The sequence below is a fragment of the Stenella coeruleoalba genome (assembly GCF_951394435.1).
Source record: "Stenella coeruleoalba genome assembly, chromosome: 10".
Lineage (NCBI taxonomy): Eukaryota > Metazoa > Chordata > Mammalia > Artiodactyla > Delphinidae > Stenella > Stenella coeruleoalba.
Window position 1 is genome coordinate 29,971,443 of NC_137156.1, and position 23,586 is coordinate 29,995,028.

Genomic DNA, 23,586 nt, shown 5'->3' on the forward strand with positions numbered 1-23,586 from the left:
GGACTTAGGACTTAGACATAATATTTTGGGGGCAAAAAGTCAATCTACTACAAAAACTGAAAACAAAACCTTTGATGAATTGCTGGAGGCTAAGTATGGAACAGCATGAGAGTAGAAAACTTCTGGGGACCACAGTCTCAGGGAAGCCCCCACCCTTTTGTGGGTTTTACTTCCAGGAACCCCACCAGGTTCTCACAGTGAATCTCCTTGTGGTTCTGGCAGAGAGAAAAGGGAAAGTAATCATTGTGAAATAACCAGTACCCAAAACACAGACCTACTCTCCAGGAAAAAGACTTCACCAGGTCCTGATCCGACCTGTGGAAAGGGTATAAGGGCATTTCTCTGATTCCAGTCCCCTCTTACCTTTCTGTCTCACATGGAGAGGTGAAGGGGTGGGGAAATAAGAAAGACCTCACAGTCCCAGGACACAGACCCACCAGTAGTTTGAGATTTAATTGTAAGATTATAGGATGCTTCCTCTTCCCAGCACCTTACAACCATACCCATGGGGCTCCATTATAATAAGTTAATTACCACTGAAAGAGTTACATAATGCAGATTCTATCTGAGAAGGAGTTCTTAGGTAAACCCAAAGACAGCAGGGGAGACAAAACAAGGACACTAAAGGAATTTGATGCCTCTGGCACCTACAGCTAGAACAAATATTAAAAACAGTACACTCCTAGCCAGATTAATATAAAACCTCATACTAGGGACTTCCCTGGTGGTCCAGTGGCTAAGAATCTGCCTTCCAATGCAGGGGACACAGGTTCTATCCCTGGGTCAGGGAACTAAGACCTCACATGCTGCAGGGCAACAAAGCCCGCAGGTTCTAGAGCCCGTGTGCCACAACTAGAGGGCCTGCGCGCCGCAACTACTGAGCCCACGCGCCACAACTAGAGAGAAGCCCGCATGCCACACAGAGATCCCACATGCTGCAACTAAGACCCAATGCAGCCAAATAAATAAATTTAAAAAAAAAACCTCACACTAAAGACCTATTGATCTCAGCTCCTTTTACCTAATACATCATGTCCAATTTTCAACAAAAAATTACACGTCATGCTTTTAGAAGGCAAGAAAAACACAGAGCCAGACTCAAGTATACATGCATTTTGAAATCAAACAGGGAATTGTAAATAACTGTAATATATGTTAAGGGTGATAATGGAAAAAAACAGATAACACGCAAGAACAGATGTATAAGGTAAGCAGATAGAGACTCTAAGATAAACAATCAAAAGGAAATGCTAGAAATCAAAAAACACTGTAACAGAAATAAAGGATGCCATTGGTGGGCTCATCTACCAACTAGACACCACCAAGGACAGATTCAAGAAGCTTGAAGATAGGTCAACAGAAACTTCTTGAACTAAAATACAAAAAATAATAATTTTTGAAAAAACAAAACAGAACATCCAAGAACTGTTGAACAATTTCAGAAGATATAGGGACTCCCCTGGTGGCGCAATGGATAAGACTCCATGCTCCCAATGCAGGGGGCCTGGGTTCGATCCCTGGTCAGGGAACTAGATCCCACATGCATGATGCGACTAAGAGTTCACATGCCACAGCTAAGGAGCCCACGTGCCGCAACTAAGACCTGGTGCAACCAAATAAGTAAATATTAAAAAAAAAAAAAAAAAAAGATACACATGAAGAAAACCTCAAAGTTTTGGTAGTTTGGTAGTTTGATATAATCTGAATAACTATTTTTTAAATTGAGTTTGTAGTTTAAAAACCTTCCAAAACAAGAAATCCCAAGGCCCAGATGTTTTCCCTGGCAAATTCTACCAAACATTTAAAGAAGAAATCTGCCAATTCTACATGGTGAGATACTACTACACACCTATTAGAATGACTAAAATACCACGAAGATGTGAAGCAACTGACACTCTAATATATTGCTAGTGACAATAAAAAAAACAAAAACAACAGGTATAGACACTCAGGAAAAGAGTTTGGCAGTTTCACATAAAGTTAAACATACACTTACCATATGACTCCTAGCTACACATACTCTGGAGAAGTAAAACTTAGGCTGACATAAAAACCTATGCACAAATGTTTACAGCAGCTCTGTTCTTAACTGCCACAAACTAGAAAAATCCCAATGCCCTTCAATGGTCAAACGGACTAAAAAAAAAAAAAACCTCGTACAGTCATACAATGCAATCCTACCCATACGAAGTGCCTCTGGTAATGCTGCAAATGCTCCCAAGAAACAGAGAAAAGGCTGAATTGCTTGATAGGTATCAATACACCGATTGAGGTCTGCAGCTGCAGTTGACTGCCATTTCAAGATAACTGAATCCAGGGTAAGAACTATTGTTAAATTTAAAAAAAAAAAAAAAGGAAATTTGTGAAGCTGTCACTGCAGCTGTGCCAGCATAGCGAAAACCATGCACTTTTTATTTCATACTGAAAATACAAGTTTTAATTCAGGATTGCTGTAAGAAAGGCATACCTATAGACTCTAATAAGATTCAAGAAAGAAAGCAAAGCCATTACATGACAACTTAAAGCAAGAGGAAGGTGAAGCATCGAAAGCTGGAGAATTTAATGCCAGCAAAGGATGGTTTGTTAATTTTAGAAAGAGGTTTGCCTTTAAAAATGCCAAGATAACAGGAGAAACAGCTTCTGCTGACCAAGAGACAGCAGAAGAGTTCCCAAATGCCATTAACAAAATAATTTACGGGGCTTCCCTGGTGGTGCAGTGGTTGAGAGTCCGCCTGCCAATGCAGGGGACACGGGTTCATGCCCCGGTCCGGGAAGATCCCACATGCCGCGGAGCGGCTGGGCCCGTGAGCCATGGCCGCTGAGCCTGCGCGTCTGGAGCCTGTGCTCCGCAACGGGAGAGGCCACAACAGTGAGAGGTCCGCGTACTGCAAAAAATAAAAATAAAAAAATAATAATTTAGGAGAAAGGATATCTGTCTGAAAAGGTTTTTAATGCAGACAAAGGTGCCCTATTCTGGGAAAAAAAAGTCACAGAGGACATTTATTAGTGAAAAAAAAGAGAGAGAGAAGCGACCACCAAGATTTAAGGCAGGAAGGGATAGGCTGACACTACTGTTTTGTGCAAATGCAGTCGGGTTTATGGTCAGGATTGCTCTCATCTATAAAGCTGCTAACTCCCGAGCCTCGAGGAAAAAGATTAAACACAAGCTTCCAATCTTTTGGTTATAAAACAAGAAGGCCTGGATGAGACTCAGTCCAGAAAAAGGACTGGGGACTTCCCTGGTGGCGCAGTGGTTAAGAATCCACCTGCCAATGCGGAAGACATGGGTTTGAGCCCTAATCCGGGAAGATCCCACATGCCGCGGAGCAGCTAAGTCCGTGCGCCACAACTACTGAGCCTGCGCTCTAGAGCCCGCAAGCCACAACTACTGAAGCCTGCGTGCCTAGAGCCCATGCTCCGCAAAGAGAGAAGCCACCGCAATGAGAAGCCTGCGCACCACAATGAAGAGTAGCCCCCGCTCCCTGCAACTAGAGAAAGCTGGGGCGCAGCAACAAAGAGGAAAGAGAGGGAGAGAGGGAGGGAGAGAGGGAGGGAGGGAGGGAGGGAGAGAGGGAGGGAGGGAGGAAGGCAGAGAGGGAGAGAGGGAGGGAGGGAGGGAGGGAGAAAGCAAGAAAGCAAGAAAGAAATCTTGTCAGTAAAGGACTACTTTTTTTTAACATCTTTATTGGAGTATTACAGTGTTGTGTTAGTTAATAACATATATACTAACATACGTATATACGCATACGTATATCCCCATGTCCCCTCCCCCTCATGCGTCTCCCTCCCACCCTCCTTATCCCACTCCTCTAGGTGGTGGCAAAGCACTGAGCTGATCTCCCTGTGCCAAGCAAGGACTACTTTTTAAAGTTCTTTTGATATTAGACAATGTCCCCTGGCCACCCAGAACCCCATGAGTTCAACAACAAAGGCATCAGAGTTACCTACTTGCCCCTGAACACAATGGCTCCAATTCAGCCTCTAGATCAGGAAGTCAAAGGACCTTTAAGGCTCATCACACATAGTACTCTACAGAAAAGACTGTCAATACTTATTGAAGAGGACCTCCATAGAGCGATCATGAAAGTCTGTAGTGGCACCAATGAAGATGCTATTGTTGTTATTAAAAAAAAAAAAGCTGTGAAAGCCATCAAGCCCAAAACAGTAAATTCCCACTGGAGAAAACTGTGTCCAGTTGTTGTACATGACTTCACAGCATGTTGTACATGACTTCACAACAGAGCCAGTCAAGGAAATGATGAAAGAGTATAGATCTGGCAAGAAAAGGTGGAGGGTGAAGGGTTTCAAGGTATGGATCTTGGAGAAATTCAAGAGCTAACAGACACCACACCAGAGAAATTTAACAGAAGATGACTTGAAGGAGATGAATGCTTCCAAACGAAACAATGAGAAAGACGACATAAAAACAGCAGTGCCAGAAAACAAACTGACAAATTTGTTTATTGATAATCTGGCAGAAGGGTTCTGATTATTCAAGACTGCTTTTGACTTCTTTTACAAGATGGATCCTTCCATGATACAGGCACTGAAACTAAAGCAAACTGTGGAAGAACGATTGGTACCTACAGAAACATTTTTAGAAAAAGCAAAAAAAGTCACACAAAAATTATATTTCTGGGGCTTCCCTGGTGGCGCAGTGGTTGAGAGTCCGCCTGCCGATGCAGGGGACACGGGTTTGTGCCCCGGTCCGGAAAGATCACACATGCCGCGGAGCAGCTGGGCCCGCGAGCCATGGCCGCTGAGCCTGCGCGTCCGGAGCCTGTGCTCCGCAACGGGAGAGGCCACAACAGGGAGAGGCCCGCGTACCGCAAAAAAATATATATATATTTCCGTAATGTTATACCAAGCGTTCCTGCCTCTCCTGCATCCCCTTCCAACTCTTCCGTCTCTGTCACCCAAGCCAGCAAGATCAACTGCTCTTCCTCCACCTCCTCACAGCCTACCCAACGTGAAAAGAAGGATAAGGACCTTTATGACTATCCACTTCCACTTAATGAACAGTAAATAATCATCATGCCTTACAGTTAATAAACTTAACTGTTGTGTGTGTCTTCATGTGAAAAATCTCGTAACTGTACAGCAAGAAATGTATGAGACGTCTCTGTTTCATCATCATCACCTAAGTATTCATGTAGAACATCGTGTGCAAGACTTGTATTGAAGTAGAGAGCCAGTCCTTACATAGGCATGGGTGATATTTAATATAAAGCTAATGTCTTAGTTTTCTTACTGTTTTATAACTTGGCTTTCAAAGAATTACATTACCATACAGTACATCTATCTCTCTCATAATTGGAGAAACTGTATATTAGCCTATCATCACAGGTGTTTTTTTTAAATGTAACAATATTTACATACTGTATTGTGAATACGACTGCAATATTGTATGCCATAATTTTATAACAATTTATTCACTAGTGTAAAGGCTAGGCTACCATGAAGCAACCATATCAATTACACTAGGCTACCATAAAGCATTAATATTGCTGCTTCTTTATTATCAATGTATGAATCATTATACCTATAAATAAATACAAATTCATTTTTCACATTATCTTTTCATTTTTGATGTCTAGTGTTAGTAATACCTATAACATCTACAGTGTTTTGTATCATATAAGACAATATTGACTTAGCTACTGATAGACAATTCATCTTGTAAACCAATGACATAAATTTATATCAATACATACAGTACAGTACTAATAAATGTATTTTCTCTTCTTTATGATTTTCTTAATAACATTTTCTTTTCCCCAGCTTACTTTATTATAAAAATGCAGTATGTAGTACACATAACATACAAAATATGTGAAAATAAACTTCATGTCATTGTAGAGCTCCCAGTCAACAGCAAGCTATTAGTAAAGTTTGGGGGGAGTCAAAAGTTATATGCAGATTTTCAACTTTGCAGGGGGTCAGCGCCCCTAACCCCCGCACTGTTCAAGAGTCAACTGTATATGTGAAGTATGAACCAAATCTGTAAAATGTATTTATTTTTTAAGACCTAAAACACATCAAAATAACTGTTCACTCTGTAGAAGTTTATGGGTCATTTTTGTCATTCTCTATCCTCCCTGTATTTTCTAAACTTCCTAAGATGAACAGTTTTAAAATCAGAAAGATGTCACTAACGTTAGTGTCCCATAGTGGACTGTATATACAGAATGTTACTGTGTCAGAACCCCAAATATACAAAACAGTGTTCCTTATTGTAATGTCACTCTTTCTCAGTGAGGGTTTCATTCCAAGGTGATACAGGAGGGTATCTGATGTTTTGTCCCACAATATACACCAAAACATTTCACCTAGTTGTAGAGTCAGTCAGAGCCATGTGGGATATGTTTCAACCATAAAGGAATCATTAAAAAGTTCATAAATCCCATCCGCCCTACTCTCTGATAGAATTCTATAATTCTGTTACCAAACCAAACTCAATACAAAAAAGTTAACACCAATTTTCCAATATCACCTTATTATCTTAGAAACGACAGATTCCATAAAACAAGTCATACGGAACAAGAAATCCTGACTTACAAATGCACTGTTTTTCAAGTTCCTGACTATTTGCTCAATTTAAAAGTGCTATCTGCCCCTAGCCATCTATTTAATTATAATGTCTATATTCAGATGTAAGAATTGTTAAGTACTTCAGTATATTTTATAATAGCTTCACATACAATATGCATATATACAATATACACAATATATACTACATAAATTATACAAAATGTTCCTCAAAATATTAGAGTAAGTTATAAAAGTTTTGGCAAAAAATATGTTCCAGCAGTAAATATCAGTTCAGTACAATGAATTCCTCCTTAAATAAAATTAAATTACTCTTTATTTTGCTCATCTTGCAGAATTATACTGAGTTAACTTTCATATATTTTATCCACTTTAACAAAACCTTTATTCGAAAGTCCAACTTTCATTTCAACACAGTCCATGTTTTTTCCAGTAAAATTAACTTATTCATTAAAAATCAGTTTGTTGTAAGAGCTAATTTTATATACGCTAGAGTAGCATTCTATTTTTAATTTTTCTCAGATAATCAAACTATAATAAAAAACACTAACATCTCACTTATTAGAGCTAAATAAACCAGATCCTTCTGAAGTCAGTAAACTTCAAAATACATTCATCCTAGATATTTGGGGCTATTTTTGCCAATATATGATAACCGTCCTAATACCAAAGACCGAAATTGTATATATTTAACTGATCAGTTCTGCTAAGTGATCTCAAACGGCACTAGCACTTGCATGGTTAACTCATCCAGCAATCCATTTCCAAAGCATCTCAAAAGATTTAATACTTCAAAGAAGCCTCATCAGGATGAGCAATGAAAAATCAACTGGAGCCACAAGAGATTACAGAACACACAAAGAGATCTGCCAATTCAACATTCTAAAAAGAGATGCTGCAGCGTTGGGTCAGACTCAGCAGCCCAGAGGCATGTGAGAACTTATGAAACTAGGCTGGTTCTTGGAGAGGCTATAAAGTGCCAAGCCTAAAAATCTCAATGAAATGGATAAATTTCTATTTTAAAGAAAAACTAGTTACTCAAGAGATTTTTTAAAATCAACAGATCAATAACCCAGGAATAAAATCAGAGAGTGATCTAAAAAAAATGACCTCAAAAAGTTACCAAAAATAGTTTCTTTTAAAGGTTAATTCTTTCAAAACTACTATAGAACACAAAACAAGCCCACAAAGGTTCACTATTTTAAAATAATCAGTATTTGAAACAATTTGAATGTTATCAAGACCAAAGACTGCACCCAGAAATGTACTCTCAAATAGATAAGGTTCTAAATAAAATGTCAACAAATGGAATTCAAATGCATAGTTAATTAGCAACCACAACTAAGCAAGGTTTATCATGGGATAGGTTTAATCTTGGAAAATCTAATTTATCATATAAATAGATGTAATACGAAAAACCACATGATCCAAAGATTCTAAAATAAGCATTCAATAAAAATTAACCTTTGTGTGTGTCTGTGTGAACCAGATCCCTCTCGTCACAGTAAAAAGCCTATAGCATGAGGTCTTAACCTCAAGCTTTGCCCTAGAAAACATAAGCTTTGAGGCTAAAATAGCAATTCAGTTTCTCTCAGGATAACTAGATTTAGAACATGTAAATTCAGAACTAATTTATATTAGGGTAATGGTTCTCAACCAAGATAATCCTGCCCCATAGGGGACACTGTGGAATGTCTGGAAACATTTTTGGTTGTTACAACTCAGGGAATTCTACTGGCATCTACTGGGTAGAGGCTAGGGATGCTGCTAAGCACAGATGAAAACACAGGACAGCCCCTCAACAACAAGTAATTTCTGGCCCAAAATGTCAACACAAAACTGCCAGTGTTGAAAAGCTGTGTAAAAGGGGAACATGCTACATACAGATTTTCATCTCATACCATATCCCACAAATTCTAATTGAATAAAAAACAACACAGTACACACACACACAAACACACACACACTTTCAAACAAAAGGGAAGGAAGTGGACAGGAGGGAGGGAAGGAAATGGAAGTGAATATCAAAATTATGGAGAAAAAAGAAATTTCTAAACTAAAGCAAACAAAATTTCAAAGCAAACAAGTTGAAAACTGGGAATAAATATTTGTAGCAAACAAGACAAAGACAAAAAAAAAAAAAAAAAAAACAAGACAAAGAATTAAGAGTATCTGTTAGAACCGAAAAGAAAAATATGAAAACCTAGAATGAAAAACAAGTAAAAGAAAGTGAAGTATTTAAAAAGTACACTAAGCCACCCTAAGAACTTAACCCTCACTTTAAAACAAAACGAAACAAAACAAAAAACATTTTTACTTAACAAATTGGCTGCAGGAAGGGATGGGGGGTAGTGTCCGTGGAGTATTTTTTTTAAACACAATTTTTTTCAACATCTTTATTGGAATATAATTGCTTTACAATGGTGGGTTAGTTTCTGCTTTATAACAAAGTGAATCAGCTATACGTATACATATATCCCCATATACCCTCCCTCTTGCATCTCCCTCCCACCCTCCCTATCCCACCCCTGTAAGTGGTCACAAAGCATGGAGCTGATCTCCCTGTGCTACGCAGCTGCTTCCCACTAGCTGTCTATTTTACATTTGGTAGTGTGTATATGTCAATGCTACTCTCTCACTTTGTCCCAGCTTACCCTTCCCCCTCCCTGTGCCCTCAAGTCCATTCTCTATGTCTGCATCTTTATTGCTGTCTTGCCCCTAGGTTCATCAGAACCTTTTTTTTTTAATTCCATATATATGTGTTAGCATATGGTATTTGTTTTTCTCTTTCTGACTTACTTCATTCTGTATGACAGACTCTAGGTCCATCCACCTCACTACAAATAACTCAATTTCACTTCTTTTTATGGCTGAGTAATATTCCATTGCATATATGTGCCACATCTTCTTTATCCATTCATCTGTCGATGGACACTTAGGTTGCTTCCATGTGCTGGCTATTGTAAACAGTGCTACAACGAACATTGTGGTACGTGACTCTTTTTGAATTATGGTTAAACACTTAATTTAAAAATAGTGATCTTTTTAAAACTAAAAATGTCTGAAAACCAGGCTTAAAAATCTTAAAATTCAGAACTTTTAAAAAAGATTATGCACAAAAATATTAATGGCAGTACTATAAAAGCTTTGACTGTTCTGCCTCAATAAACACATATTTTTTGGATAATGAAATATCACCTAATGAAAAAATAATGTAAACAATTTACACAAATTCCAAATAGGTTTAAGTTGTATGAGCAGTCATTAGGGAATGTTTACTTTGGTTTGGGTCAATACAATACAAATAAATAGCACAATGGCATCTAATTGGGTGTGTCAAATTCACCTTATTTCTATTATAGCACTGGTTACATTAGACCACTGAGAATTAACCGGTGTTCATTATAGCAAAGGTCAAAATATAGAAAGTTATACAAAAATTAACAAAAATATACTCCAATATAAGCTTTATTGCCAAAGAAGTAGTTATATAATAAAAAACAATTTAATGCTTCCACCTCTTACTTCCTATTTAAAAAAGGTTTTTTTAAAATATTTTTATTTTCAGGATTAAATATTCTTTTACCATAAACCAAAAATTTTTACCAGAAATTTATTTCCAGGACTATCTTTACCATAAATGGAGAAATGAAAAACTGATGAGCATTGCTTAATGTCATTAACCAATGACATTTCATTATTTAGGTCCCCTACAGTTACCCAGAGCTATTAGTCAAAACACTAATTACAAGCACAGTATCATCCCTAAAGTTCTTTTAGCTATATGTATATTAGAATTTCTGTCATTTACTTCCTCAAGCTTGTTAAACACAGAACTGATAAGCATAACATTTCTTATGTTTTTCAGCAGAGATAAGTAAATCCAGTCATTCTTAAGATATCAAATAGAAAACCCACCCCTCCTTTCTGTGTTTCAAATAGAGTGTGAAAGTTTGCAAAGTACCATATACTCTTACCACATATTCAAAAAGAGGAAAAGCAAATGTGGTATGAGGAAGTTTTTACACAGTATTACATTCCTTTAAACATTACTAAATCAGATCAATAGGTGACAGATATCCACAAAAATACCTTAAGCAAAGTTCAAAAATGAAAAAGGATTTAATCTCACAAAAACTGATTAAGAATTAGCCCAAACAAAGAAATTACCATATACATGTGATTAATGTCTCCTCCCAAAATAATAAATCCTAAAAACAACAAACATACAAAATCTATCTAAAAAGCAAATAAGTTGGAAAACTCAATTAAATATTCCTCAGATTTTTAATCCACTATTAACTCTGAAAAAACACTAGAAATTAGTTTTAAGCACATTTCAAGCCAGATTTTTTTAAATACCAATGAATATTTGTCATGAAGTTTTATAGAACTCACCAAAAAAAAAAAAAAAAAGAAAGAAAGAGTCCTCTGATACCCTACTAGATAAATGAGTAAAAGACCAATGTGTAACACACAGTTAAAATTTGTTGTCTTTTAAGAGAAAATAGTTACCCAAATACATGAACAATGTATAACACCAACTCACAATTTTCAGGTAATAAATATTTAAGGTTCATTTTTAAACCACACTGACATAATTATTTCAATTTATGTTACTTGCTCTGTCTAGCTCAACATTTTTCTCCTTTCCCAAAACGTTTTAAAAAATAATTAAGAGGAAATGCTTTGATCAATGCAAGTTTGATTCTGCCTTCTCCATATCCTGTCTGACCTTGGGTGAGTAACAATCTCTTTAACTTTAATTTCTGAATCTGAAGAATGGGAACAGTGATATTTTACCCCAGAATGCTCTTGTGGGATTAAATGTTCAATAAAATGTCTAGCATTGGAAGCATTTCCTAAATGATAATAATTAACAAAATATCAGCTAAAAGGGAATATTAAGCTTACCAAAAAGTGGGAAGTTGCTATAAAAGACAATTTTACTCACTTTCTAAGCAGACTTTAAAAACATAATGAAGTTATACAGACAACTGCAAGAACCTATAAGAATAATCAGAATCAAGAAAAAATATGAAGTAATTATTTGAATTTCTCTAAGCATCCACCAAAATCTCTAAGCATCTTATGTTTCTAAGCATTCACCAAAAATAAATGCATGCATACAAAAAACAATAATTTAAATTCTTAGAATCAAAGAAGTGCTAAATGCAAATGATCCCCAAACACCATCTGGCCAGGACTGAGAGCAGGGGACTATGTTTCACTCATCTTTGTATTCCCAAATCCCATCACAATGCCTGACATACAGTATGTACTCAACAGCTATTTGGAGCATTGAAATGAAAGATATTACATTGTCTAAAATTTTAAACTCTTATTTGGGGACTTCCCTGGTGGTCCAGCGGTTAAGACTCTGCGCTCCCAATACAGGGGGCACGGGTTCGATCCCTGGTCAGGGAACTAGATCCTGCATGCTACAACTAAGACCTGGTGCACCCAAATAAAGAAATAAATATTCAAAAAACAACCTCTTATTTAGGCACAAGTATAATCATACTCAACATTCATTCAGGACTTCCCCGGTGGTGCAGTGGTTAAGAATCCGTCTGCCAATGCAGGGGACACAGGTTCAAGCCCTGGTCCGGGAAGATCCCACATGCCGTGGAGCAACTAAGCCCCTGTGCCACAACTACTGAGCCTGCACTCTGAAGCCTGCGAGCCACAACTACTGAGCCCACGTGCTGCAACTACGGAAGCCCACGCGCCTGGCGCCCATGCTCTGCAACAAGAGAAGCCACTGCAATGAGAAGCCCGCCCACTGCAATGAAGAGTAGCCCCCCCTCGCAGCAACTAGAGAAAGCCCACGTGCAGCAACAAAGACCCAACGCAGCCAAAAAAAAAAAAAAAAAAAAAAAAAAAATTCATTCAGCAAATATTGGAGTGGCTGCTACTAAAAGGCACTTGTTCTAGGACCTGGATACACCCAAAAAAACAGCAGGGCAGGATAAGGAGGATCAGAAATACCTATTTTCCATAACCCAAAGGACATCTCTCAGAGGAACAGTTAGGAATTCATTCTACATTTTATAGTGATTAAGAGTACCTGGATTCAGTATTTATTACTTTCTACTTCTGTGCTTGCTTCCTAATCTGTAAAATGAGAAAAATAACAGTACACAAAAATGTATATAGATTTGTTGTGAGAATTAAATGAGATGATGCTTATAAAGTGCCTAAAACTGTGCCTTAAACAGAACTACCTAATAAATATTCACTAAATGTTAACACCTGTCATAATATACTACAATCTCCCCACTAACGATTAAGCAACAGGACTGTGAGGATCTTGCCCACCTTCTTACTGAGTGCTTCTGTCTGTGCTGATAGATACAGACATCTCAAGAAACATTGTCAAATTTAAACCAAAGTATTTACTGACAAGATAGAATTATAATAATTATTATTATGGAAAAAACAATTCGTGTGGAATATGATTAAAAAACTAGAAATGTTAGAATGTAGTGGGGTAAAAAAAATCACATAATAGCTATTTAACAGTCCTTCAGAATGTTTTTCGGATCACAGACCTCACTGAAAATCCAACAAAAGATATAGACACTTTACCCAGAACAATGCCATCACATAGGTCCATGCCAAATTTTACATGTTTAAAACTGACAGGCTTCTGAAATATTTTTCCCGTGTCATTTCTGAGAACGTATTCCCCAATAATTATGTCTGTGTTTTTCTTTTGAGCTCTTACCAACAGCATTCATGTCTGTGAAATGTCACACTTAAATCTTACTTATCTCTGAAGTTAAGCATTATAAACTGAAAGAACAGCTCTCTTATTACTAAGGCCAAATTATACACTCAAGTCATTCAAATGTCAAACCAAATGTCATTCAAAAGCTTCAAATTCTCCAATATACCAACAGGCCGACTGCCAAAAAATCAATTTAGAAGAAGAACTAAACTTCAAGCTTATTACATGCAATCTATTAAACTGAGCATTTTTTTCCATGAGAAAATATACTTGTTATTTAATTACAATAAATTATTTATCCAAGATAAATAATTAAATATCTAATACAAAACTAATCAGATAAGGCCAAAAATGGTTTATTTACCATTAACAAACCCTAAAATAGTTCAATCCCTTACATAACGATTTTAACTGCACAATACTTTAAAAATATTTTAATATATACTCTCGTGAGATTCACAAAAACCCTTAAGGTTTACATTCTAAAATTGCATTTCCCAGCTGGTAACCACCAGCCACAGGTGACTACAGAGCATGTGAATTACGGCTAGTCCAAACTAAGATGTTTTATATATATGTAAAATACACACCAGATTCCAAAAACAGAAAATAATATATACTAATTAATAAGTTTTTATAGTGAACATGTTGAAATAATGTATTTTCTTTAAAACAACATACCCATAATATTCAAATTAATTTCACCTTTGCTGTATTTTTAACATGGCTATAGAAAAATTTTAATTATACATGTAATTTATCAATTTAGTATGCCTCAAAGACCATATGTATACTTGCTTCATGATACCCATTTAATATTATATAATTTTACAGTTCAACAACATTGTTCAAGTTATTTTAAACAAACTTTCTGGAGCAAATTAAGCCTTTATGCCTAAATTTATTTAACAGGATAAATTGGAGAATCATACAGAACTGTCTCATATGCAAAATAAGTAATTTCCCCTTTATTTATTAGAAGTATGTAACATCAATGTAACATACATGGAGTAGGCAATCTGCAGATCCCCCTGACAAGATGTTTAATATCCCATATTACTGATTCTCTACTAAAGGGACTTAAGAGTCTCAATGAGTCATACAGAAGGGGTTAAAGAGTTCACAGTTGACCCTTGAACAACGTGGGGGTTAGAGGCGCCAACCCTCCTCACAGTTGAAAATTCAAATATAATTTACAGTCGGCCCTTCGGACGGGCGGTTCTGCAGTCACAAATTCAACCAACCACAGATCCTATAGTACTATGGTATTTACTACTGAAAAAAATCCACATATAGGTGGACCTGCGAAGTTCAAACCTGTGTTATCCAATGGTCAACCGTACCTGCAAAAAGAAAGTTAAACCTCATCCACCCCAATTACTCCAAATTAAAATATTATTGAATCACAGACTTAGTGGACACACAGCAAGCTCCCAATTTTCTGCTAGTTACTAAGTGTTAAATTTTTTAGAATAAAATAAGTGATGGGGTCTCTGGCATCCATAAGCTCAGGGCAAGTAAGGTTATTACACATGAAAAAAAGAATAACAAAGGAATTTTTATTTAGGCTTTAAACTGTGAGATTTAATCATAAGTTCAGTTGGGTTGTATAGAATATAAAGAATACAAGAAATTTAGGAAATTTTTGTGGGAAAGAGGTTATCTTGAAATTTAAAGTATAGCCTTTAGGTTTCCATTTGACATTCATTCTGAAAATTCTGAACTCTCAACAGATTTACTGTCATCATTTAAGGTAATCTTAAAATTTTTTATTGGAGTATAGTTGATTTACAAAGTTGTGTTAGTTTCTGCTGTACTAAGGTAATTTTTTTAACTGCTTCATAAAATGTGTTTGACAAGAATGTTCTAATTGGTAAGTAAGTAAAAATACAGTCTTCATCTTAAATAGCTTGCACACATGCACATATGCACACACATACACACATCCCGAAAGAGCAAGGCAAAATACTCATCAGGGTACATTCTGCTGCAGCAGAGTACGAGTTTTAATTAAAGTCTAATAAAAAACTTTGATAGTAAAACACATTTCTAACTAATTAAAAGTGTAACAAAGAATTAGAAAAAAAAAACATGCAGAAGAATATACATTTGAAAGACCAACTTTAAATGTGTTTCCGAAAAACATTACATGCTACTTTAGCCAAGACTGTATGGTCTCAATTTTACAAATATATGAACTTCTGTACATATAATCCAAAACAAACAATTTGGCACTTGATTATTACGATAATCATGATAAATACAAATACTCTAGGAATGGCACTCTTATAGTTAATAAGGTCAGTCTAGGTGTTAGGTAAAGTTCTGGCCTCCTCAGTACTGGGGCACTGATAGACACTAAGAAGGTTAGGACACTTTGAATATTTCAGGTAAAAGGATCTTGAAGATACCAGTTCAAATGAAGGTGTGCTTCACTCTAAAGACAGTACCAGGAGTAGAGAAAAAAATATCTTGGCTACTGCCAAGTACTCACTATGTCACTGGTCAGACTTAGAGATGAACAAATCCTATTTGCCTTCCAATGCAGGAATCTATATCCTGATCTTCCTTATACTTCTCTTATTACATTTTAACATTTCTGACACTGGAATATATTTTCTTAATGTACTATGTTCCCGTTTCTCATTTGGATTTCTGATGATTCACATGTTAAGTTTTATTCCTACCATGTTAATTCTTATTGCTATCACAACACTCTTAGCCATCCCAACACTCTGATGACACTCATCAGCAACTGTACGTAAGGAGACATGGGAGCACTTACATCAGAATCTCCTGTGTGAAATTTTTAAAAATCCAGATGATTCTAATAATATGCCCAACCTGCAACACTGTTGTAAGCTATCTGAGGCACCAAAACTTATATTTGTCCTAATTCTCCTAGCACCTAGCATGGCATTAATCACATTGCTCACATTAAGGCAAATACTTCTTGATTAATCTCTCATCCGAAGCTCCTTTCCTTGACAATGTGACCTTGTGATAGAACCTTTCTCTTAACGTTGGTGGTAACTGTTATTGTTACCATACTTAAAGTATTTTTCTCCTAGAAACTCTTAGTGATTAGATGCCACACAGTCACCCTCTGAGAATTACCTGGACACTGAATCATTAAAAACAACCTGAGGGACTTCCCTGGTGGCACAGTGGTTAAGAATACACCTGCCAATGCAAGGAATACGGGTTTGAGCCCTGGTCCGGGAAGATCCCACATGCCGCAGAGCAACTAAGCCCGTGCGCCACAACTACTGAGCCCACGTGCCACAACTACTGAAGCCCGCGCTCCTAGAGCCTGTGCTCTGTGACAAGAGAAGCCACTGCAATGAGAAGCCCGTGCACGGCAACAAAGAGTAGCCCCTGCTCGCCATAACTAGAGAAAGCCCGCACGCAGCAACGAAGACCCAACACAGCCATAAATAAATAAAATTAAAAAGAACCTGAGCTATGTGGCACTAAAATAGATACGGGAATTCAGGATCCCATGTTAGTCATCTCTGGTTTGCAAATTAGTAGAGAAACAGTATGTGATCATGATGGAAAGTTGAATAAAGTATACAAAATTTTAAAGATTAAAAATGCAAGTCTAAAAAAAAAATGCAAGTCTACTGGAGGCACTGGAAAGTAATGATGTAGTATAAAGAGGTTCTAGGAAAAAAAGAGTCCATAACATGGCCATATCTGACACTAGATCAACATTTCAGGCTAGATATCAATTTAGAATAATGAATTTTTAAAAAGCAGAGTTTCTTATTAGAATAAAAGCTCCTTTAAGTACAAACAACCAATAAATACACTTTCAGCTGGAAGAAAAGAGTAAGTATGAGGATAGAACATTCAGGCAACTGAGGTCTTCAGAAACTATCAAACAAAAACCAAAAAACAAAAAAGAGGTAAAGTTAAATTTAGCCCAAAGGAGGAAACATTTAGGAGCCCAGAAAGAAAATACCTAACTCACTTGGTGCTAAAACCAAGGTTAGAACTGAAAATTGAAAGTACAGCACAGGGACTTCCCTAGTGGTACAGTGGTTAAGAATCCACCTGCCAATGCAGGGGACATGGGTTCGAGCCCTGGTCCGGGAAGATCCCACATGCCGCAGAGCAACTAAGCCCGTGCACCCATGCACCACAGCTACTGAAGCCCGCGTGCTCTAGAGCCCGTGCTCCGAAACAAGAGAAGCCACCGCAATGAGAAGCCTGCGCACCACAACAAAGCACGCAGCAACGAAGACCCGAGGGAGGGAGAGAGGGAGAGAAGCACAATCTTGGGTCTGAAAAGCCCTAGTAAGATTATAAAGGGAATTCTATCTGCTTAATAGTAGCAATAAATGACCCTGTGAACTAGTCTGAACATCTATCTAACAGAACATCTATCTAACATAAATCTAAAAGAAAGCTGTGGGTAGTATGGTGTGGGGGGAGTATGCGGGAGGACTGAAAAGGGCAGGTATACTATACAAAAAACAAACGAACAAAAAAACAACTAAGAAAGCTCTCTCTAATAACCAGCCTAATAACTAGCCTAACACAACTTCAGTGAAATTGTTCAGGGATCAAAAATTAGTAGTACTTTCAAGTTTCTTATGCCTTACTTGCCCATTTATTATTATATTGGCAGTTATGACTATTTAACACTGTTAAGGATTGTGCACTTGTTTCTGAAACGGAAGGGTATGCTGAAACTTTGTAATCTGCTTTGCCTTGGGTGTGAAAGGAGAAGAACAGGTGAAAAATAAATAGCTGCAAAGAGCAGATGTATCAAATCCCTGAGACCAAATAAACAGAGGGAGCGCTAGACTGTGAGCAAGAAATATCCTCAAGCATTGAGACAGAGAATCTCCTTTCACCCCAGTTACCCAGGGCCACTTGTAACACACATATAGATCCAGCTACCGACACAGTGCCAAGCAGAAAATATATAAGCTCTACAGCTTAGGAGCTCAGTATCTTGTCAATATTACTGCTTGCCACATCCTAAACAATTCCAATAACCAAGCTCACTTTTGTTCCTGGGAACAAATAGCTACCTTGTATCTCTCATAAGAAATCTGGACCCTGTCTGGTTCTGCTTCCCGGTTCCGAGGTCTTCAAGGCCTACTGCTAAAACTCATTTCCTCCCTTTTCCAAGAGGCCAGCCTGAACCTCTACCTAGTACCTGCTACCCACCACCATCCCACTCCCACACCAACCTGGCCAACTCCACCTGTCTGCACACTGTCTTTTGCTACTCTTATCCGCTGAGAGGCTAACTATAGTACCTCCATCCAGATTTCCAGGCCAGTGTTCTGGCCTCTCCATCTAGAAAGAGCTAATCCTGCTTGAGGTAAACCTACCTAGTAGTTGGATATCAAATTCTACCAAGTCACAGATCCATCATGATGAGTACCAATTTACCTAAATTTCAATCACACCATATCAGGTTTTATTCCCTCTTTCTTTTCTGAACAGAAACTCTGAAAACTTTCAGATCTTTCACAACTTACACCAGTTTACCTAGGAACTGCTTCTGCAGCTGTCCTGTTCTCACACAAATCAAGAATCATTACACCTTTCTTTGCCTATCTTCAACCTCTTGACATGACACCACTTTTTAAATACATTAGAAAATGGTATCATACTTAAAATACACTTAATGGAGGAAAATATTCCATGACACAGGAGAGGAGGGGAAAAAAATCACAGATTGGATTACTTATAAATAAAAATTTGAAGGTATTTTCAATTGGCAATATGGACTGAACTGAAGGCACTTCATGCTTTTAACTTTCTTATCTTAAATGCCTTAAAATTTAGATCATCTTACTAAGTGAATAAGACATCATTTTACTTTGCTAACCCCTCATTTACGAGAGATATATGGCAAACTTCAGGCTAATTTCTATAGGAAAATATAAAATATTATGAATGTGAATTTTCACCCTAAATGTGATTTTACGGAATTATAACTATTCAAAACTTGAACCCTTGGAAAAATCTGATCACGAGTACTTACTAATTAAGGAACACAACTGATTATTAGATTTGCTAGTGATCCAACTTTGTTTCTTTTTTAAATTAATTAATTAATTTTGGCGGCATTGGGTCTTCGTTGCTGTGCATGGACTTTCTCTAGTTGCAGCAAGCGGGGGCTTCTCATTGTGGTGTCTTCTCTTGTTGCAAAGACATGGACTCTAGGCTCGTGGGCTTCGGAAGTCATGGCACGCAGGCTCGGTAGTTGTGGCGCACGGGCTTAGTTGCTCCGCGGCATGTGGGGTATTCCTGGACCAGGGCTCAAACCCGTGTCCCCTGCATTGGCAGATGGATTCTTAACCACTGCACCACCAGGAAAGTCCAATCCAACTTTGAAACAAAAATTTCCTAATATTCCTCTTTCATGCTCAGGATTAGTTTAATTGAAGTAAATCCTGAAATTGAAAGGTGAGCTGCCAGGAGGCAATTTCCAGTTGCCACTACTTATTTGTATGAATCAAGATTTTATCCAAAGAGTGAATCAAAGAAAAGAAATAAATCACTGTATTACAGAAGTACACATATTATCTCTAAACCAAGTATATATTTCTGCCCATTAACTGCCTCATAATTTAAACATGTTGACTTATTATATGTGAGGTGGTAAAAAATAATTTAAACTAAAAAGTTCATAACCTTATCTAAAATTAAGAGAAATCCAATCCTTAAAATCTGCTTACTGTTTCAGAAATAAAAAGTTATATATAGTAACACTTCGTGCCATTTGCTTTCTGTCTTATTCCACTCCAAAATGTAGATCTGTACTTTTGGAATAAGAAATATAAGTATTGTCTTACCATCTTTTTCAAGCTCTCCCCAGTTCTTCCACACGGAAGGCCTCAAATTTCCTTATGATAAGCATTCTTCCACATTTAATAAATGCAGAAACTAAAAACAGTGCTTTAGTTTAAGACAACATTCAAATAAGTCTCTACTAACACTCATCCCACTTAGTTTTTCCTAAACTTACTACCAATAATGAACTTTCTCACAGTATATCAAACTTTGGAAGTTATCTTCCTGTTTCTGCATTGATACAAAATCATCTCATCCCACTGGTCCCTCAAAGACAATATCATGCTTCTAACAAAGGTCAAACATTGAGAATTGTTTTTTCAAGTTGATGCAAGATTTAGGGAAATTTATTTGAAAATGAAAATAATAGCAACAACATTGGCTGTTCTAAGCACTTTACAAGTATTAACTCATTCAATCCTCCTAACAACCTATAAGGTTGATAGTTTTATCCCATTTATAGATTAAGAAACTGAAGCTCAGTCACAACAGCTAGTAGGTAGAAGAGCCAGGATTTGACCTTAAACTGTCCCAGTTCAGAGCCCAAGCACGCTCTAACTCTCTAGCTGTACCACCTAAATGTTAAGAACCATCACTTAATAGGTATCCAAGTTATTTTGAAACGAAGAAATTAAAGATTTTTCATTTCGTGATGAACCAGATAAAATACCATGTAAATATTTTAAGCTATCGTCTTAAGTCGTAAGAAATAAAGACTTCTGACAGCAAAACCAAGTATGTTAAATTAATATTAAAGAAAAAACTCCCTTTAAGTGATTTTGATAATTTTATTATGAATACATGACCAATAAATTTAAAGTACACATTCATATGACAATATCTGACAAATACCTTTCAAAAATTAACTGCAAATGCACCCAAGTAATCAACCTTTAAAACACATTCTGGGTAGTCAGGTTGAGAGTGTACAAACATCACACTTGACCAAGATAATCTGGCAACTCACCTAACCAGAACACGGCAAAGTCACTGAGAAAAGGCCTCCGAACAATCAAAATAAATACTCCAATGTCCAAGTATTGATACTCACTTTTCTCAAAAGAGGATCTCACAACTAAATAAGGGTCAACTCATTTTTACCCTTATGCAGAATTACAAATTTGATTTCTGGAGGAAAAAATGGCGTAGAAAAATTACCAGTGGGAAGGTGAAGGGGGACACCGATCACAGTGACAAGCACATCCAATAGGGAAGCAGAAAAATGCGTACTTAATAACTTCAAAATGCAAAGAAATCTGATCTACAGTCCTATATACAATCCAACAGCTCCTCACGGCCCACAGTAACTGATGGTCACAAATGATGACCCTAGGTCATCAAAAGATTTAATTATATTCTGCATCCTACTTAAAACAGAAAAGAATACCATATTTAATTTTAGTATGATTTTCACTCAAAGTCGTTTTATAATTTGAAGCTTAGAGGATAAACCCTCAATTACCCAGTAAGCTCAACTAATAAATTAGAAAGAAATTCCTTGGAAAGTTCCAAGTAGCAAAGGTTTCACTGTTTCTAAGTTTAAGAGCACTATGTGTACAAACGTTACCTGAGAGCAAAAGGGAGACAGGAGAGCACAGAAGTAGAAAGTCTAAGAAAACAAAGAAGAGCTAGGCGACAGTCTATAAACGTGCTATCCTTAAGGCATTTCCCACAAAACAGTGTGTGGGCAGTAGGTGCCACATCAGCAGTACTCTGTATTTGTCCTGCTCCTAAATCATTTGTTAGTTTCATGAATTATTAATTTCAGTTAATAGTTTGTTGAGATGAAGCAGTACCAACTCTTTCCTCAACTGCAAGAAGTGATAGCGTCCTTCTGATTGCTCTACAAAACCAACACTGGGATTACTCTTACAGAGCACGCATATGCCTTACGGTGGCACACATTTGATTTAAAAAAAAAAAAAGTTCTCTTTTAAACTGCTTTTCATTTTTAAAGGATTCAGGGAGATAGTGCCTAGCCCACACGGAACTTTGTTATCAAAAACATTGTTACACTACTCAACAAAACTCCCTTTCAAACCAGGCTGCAACACATTCTTTCTCTAGCTCCAAACAAAAACTTTAAAGCACATAGTAAATAACATATAAGGCCTTGTACTTTTCTCCCCTTCTAGCGAGGAAGTCTAACTCCAAACAGGAAACTGCTTCTCAAAGGATTCAACGCAGAAATCCTACCAAACGCCAATCCAGTTCTCAGGAAGAGATTTAATATTTAAGTGCCAACACACTTGCCCAGGTAGAAACGGAGTAAATACTCAAGCTTCCCTGCCCTTGAGGCACCCCTTGGAAGTTTTAGCAGGGAAAAAAAATGTTTGCCTTTTCTAACGAACAAACTACAAAATGCTTTAAAAGGCCAATCTATACAAAGGTTCACAGAAGATAAAGAAGTTGAAAGTGCTAGTTTGTCAAGTTTTTCGATCACCCTCCCCCATCCCACCAGGATCGGGGAGGAAAGAAGGGGCTAGGGAAGAAGGAAGGTTCGAGGCTGAGCGGAGCTAGGCGCGGGGCGAGGTGATCGGGCGCCCCCCCCATCCCCTCACCTTTCCCGGGACCAGGTAAAGAGGCAGAGAGGAAAGTACGAGATGGTGCACTTCTCCGCCAGAAGAGCAAGGTGGAAGGCAGGGCGAGGAGGGGCGGCGGGGAGCGAGCCGTGTGGCCGCGCAGGGACCGACCCCCGCCCCCTCCCCGCCGAGATCGAGAAGGGGAACCGTCTCCCCGAATCGGGAGCGTCCTCGAGTCCCTTACCCATGCTGGGGGCTCCCGCGGGGAGCAGCCCGGCGCCCGCCGCTCCTCCTCCGGCTGCTCGCGCGGCCGCTCCGGCGGCAGGAGGCGGGCCCTCCGCTCGGCTCTAGCCCGGCTGAGCTCAGGCGGGGCAAGAAGGCGCCTCCATCCGCCCGCGGCGTTCCCTGGGCAGTCCCGTCCACGCCACCCGTGAGGAACAGGCGGCGGCCGCTCCTCACTCGCGGCGGCTGGCGCACCCTCCCCCGCCCGCCCAGCCGGCGGCTTCCCCACCCCCGATCGCTCCCGCCACGGGGTGGGACCTGCCGGTTCGTCGTGGCCGCCGGCTCCAACCCGGAGCGCCAGCCCAGCCCCGGAGCCCGCCCCCCGCCGCTCCCTCGGCGCCTGCAGTCCTCTAACGCGACGCCAGAGACTGAGGTGGAGACCGGGACAGAGGCCGGGAAGGTGCCGGGAGCTGGGCCGGGAGGAGGAAAATCTCGCGAGAATCCCCGGTCCTCCCTGCCCCGCCCCCGCCGCGTTCCGGCTCACCGCCTGCCCCCGGCGGCTGCCAGGTGCGGTGACGTCATGGCCAGGGGTCGCTCGCCGCCCGCGTCCAGGTGCGCGGAGCGGATGGGGGAGCCGTGCGGCACAGCTGCGACAAGTCCTCCGCCCTGAAGTTCGAAGCTGCTGGGACAGGCGTGTTGTGTGGTTTGTCGCTTCAGATGGATACAAAGAGTTTTTGC

The 23,586-nt window shown here is 38.6% G+C and overlaps 1 protein-coding gene across 1 annotated transcript in view; it reads right to left on the reverse strand.

Annotated features, from left to right (window-relative positions):
• Positions 1–23,286, reverse strand: part of CD2AP (CD2 associated protein) — a 104,141-nt gene extending 80,855 nt beyond the window's left edge. Inside the window, exon 1 of the mRNA XM_079932907.1 lies at positions 22,871–23,286. Within this exon, the coding sequence (XP_079789033.1) occupies positions 22,871–22,874 (4 nt within the window). The 5' untranslated portion in view covers positions 22,875–23,286. The remainder of the gene's footprint in view (positions 1–22,870) is intronic.
• Between the last annotated feature and the right edge of the window lie 300 nt (positions 23,287–23,586).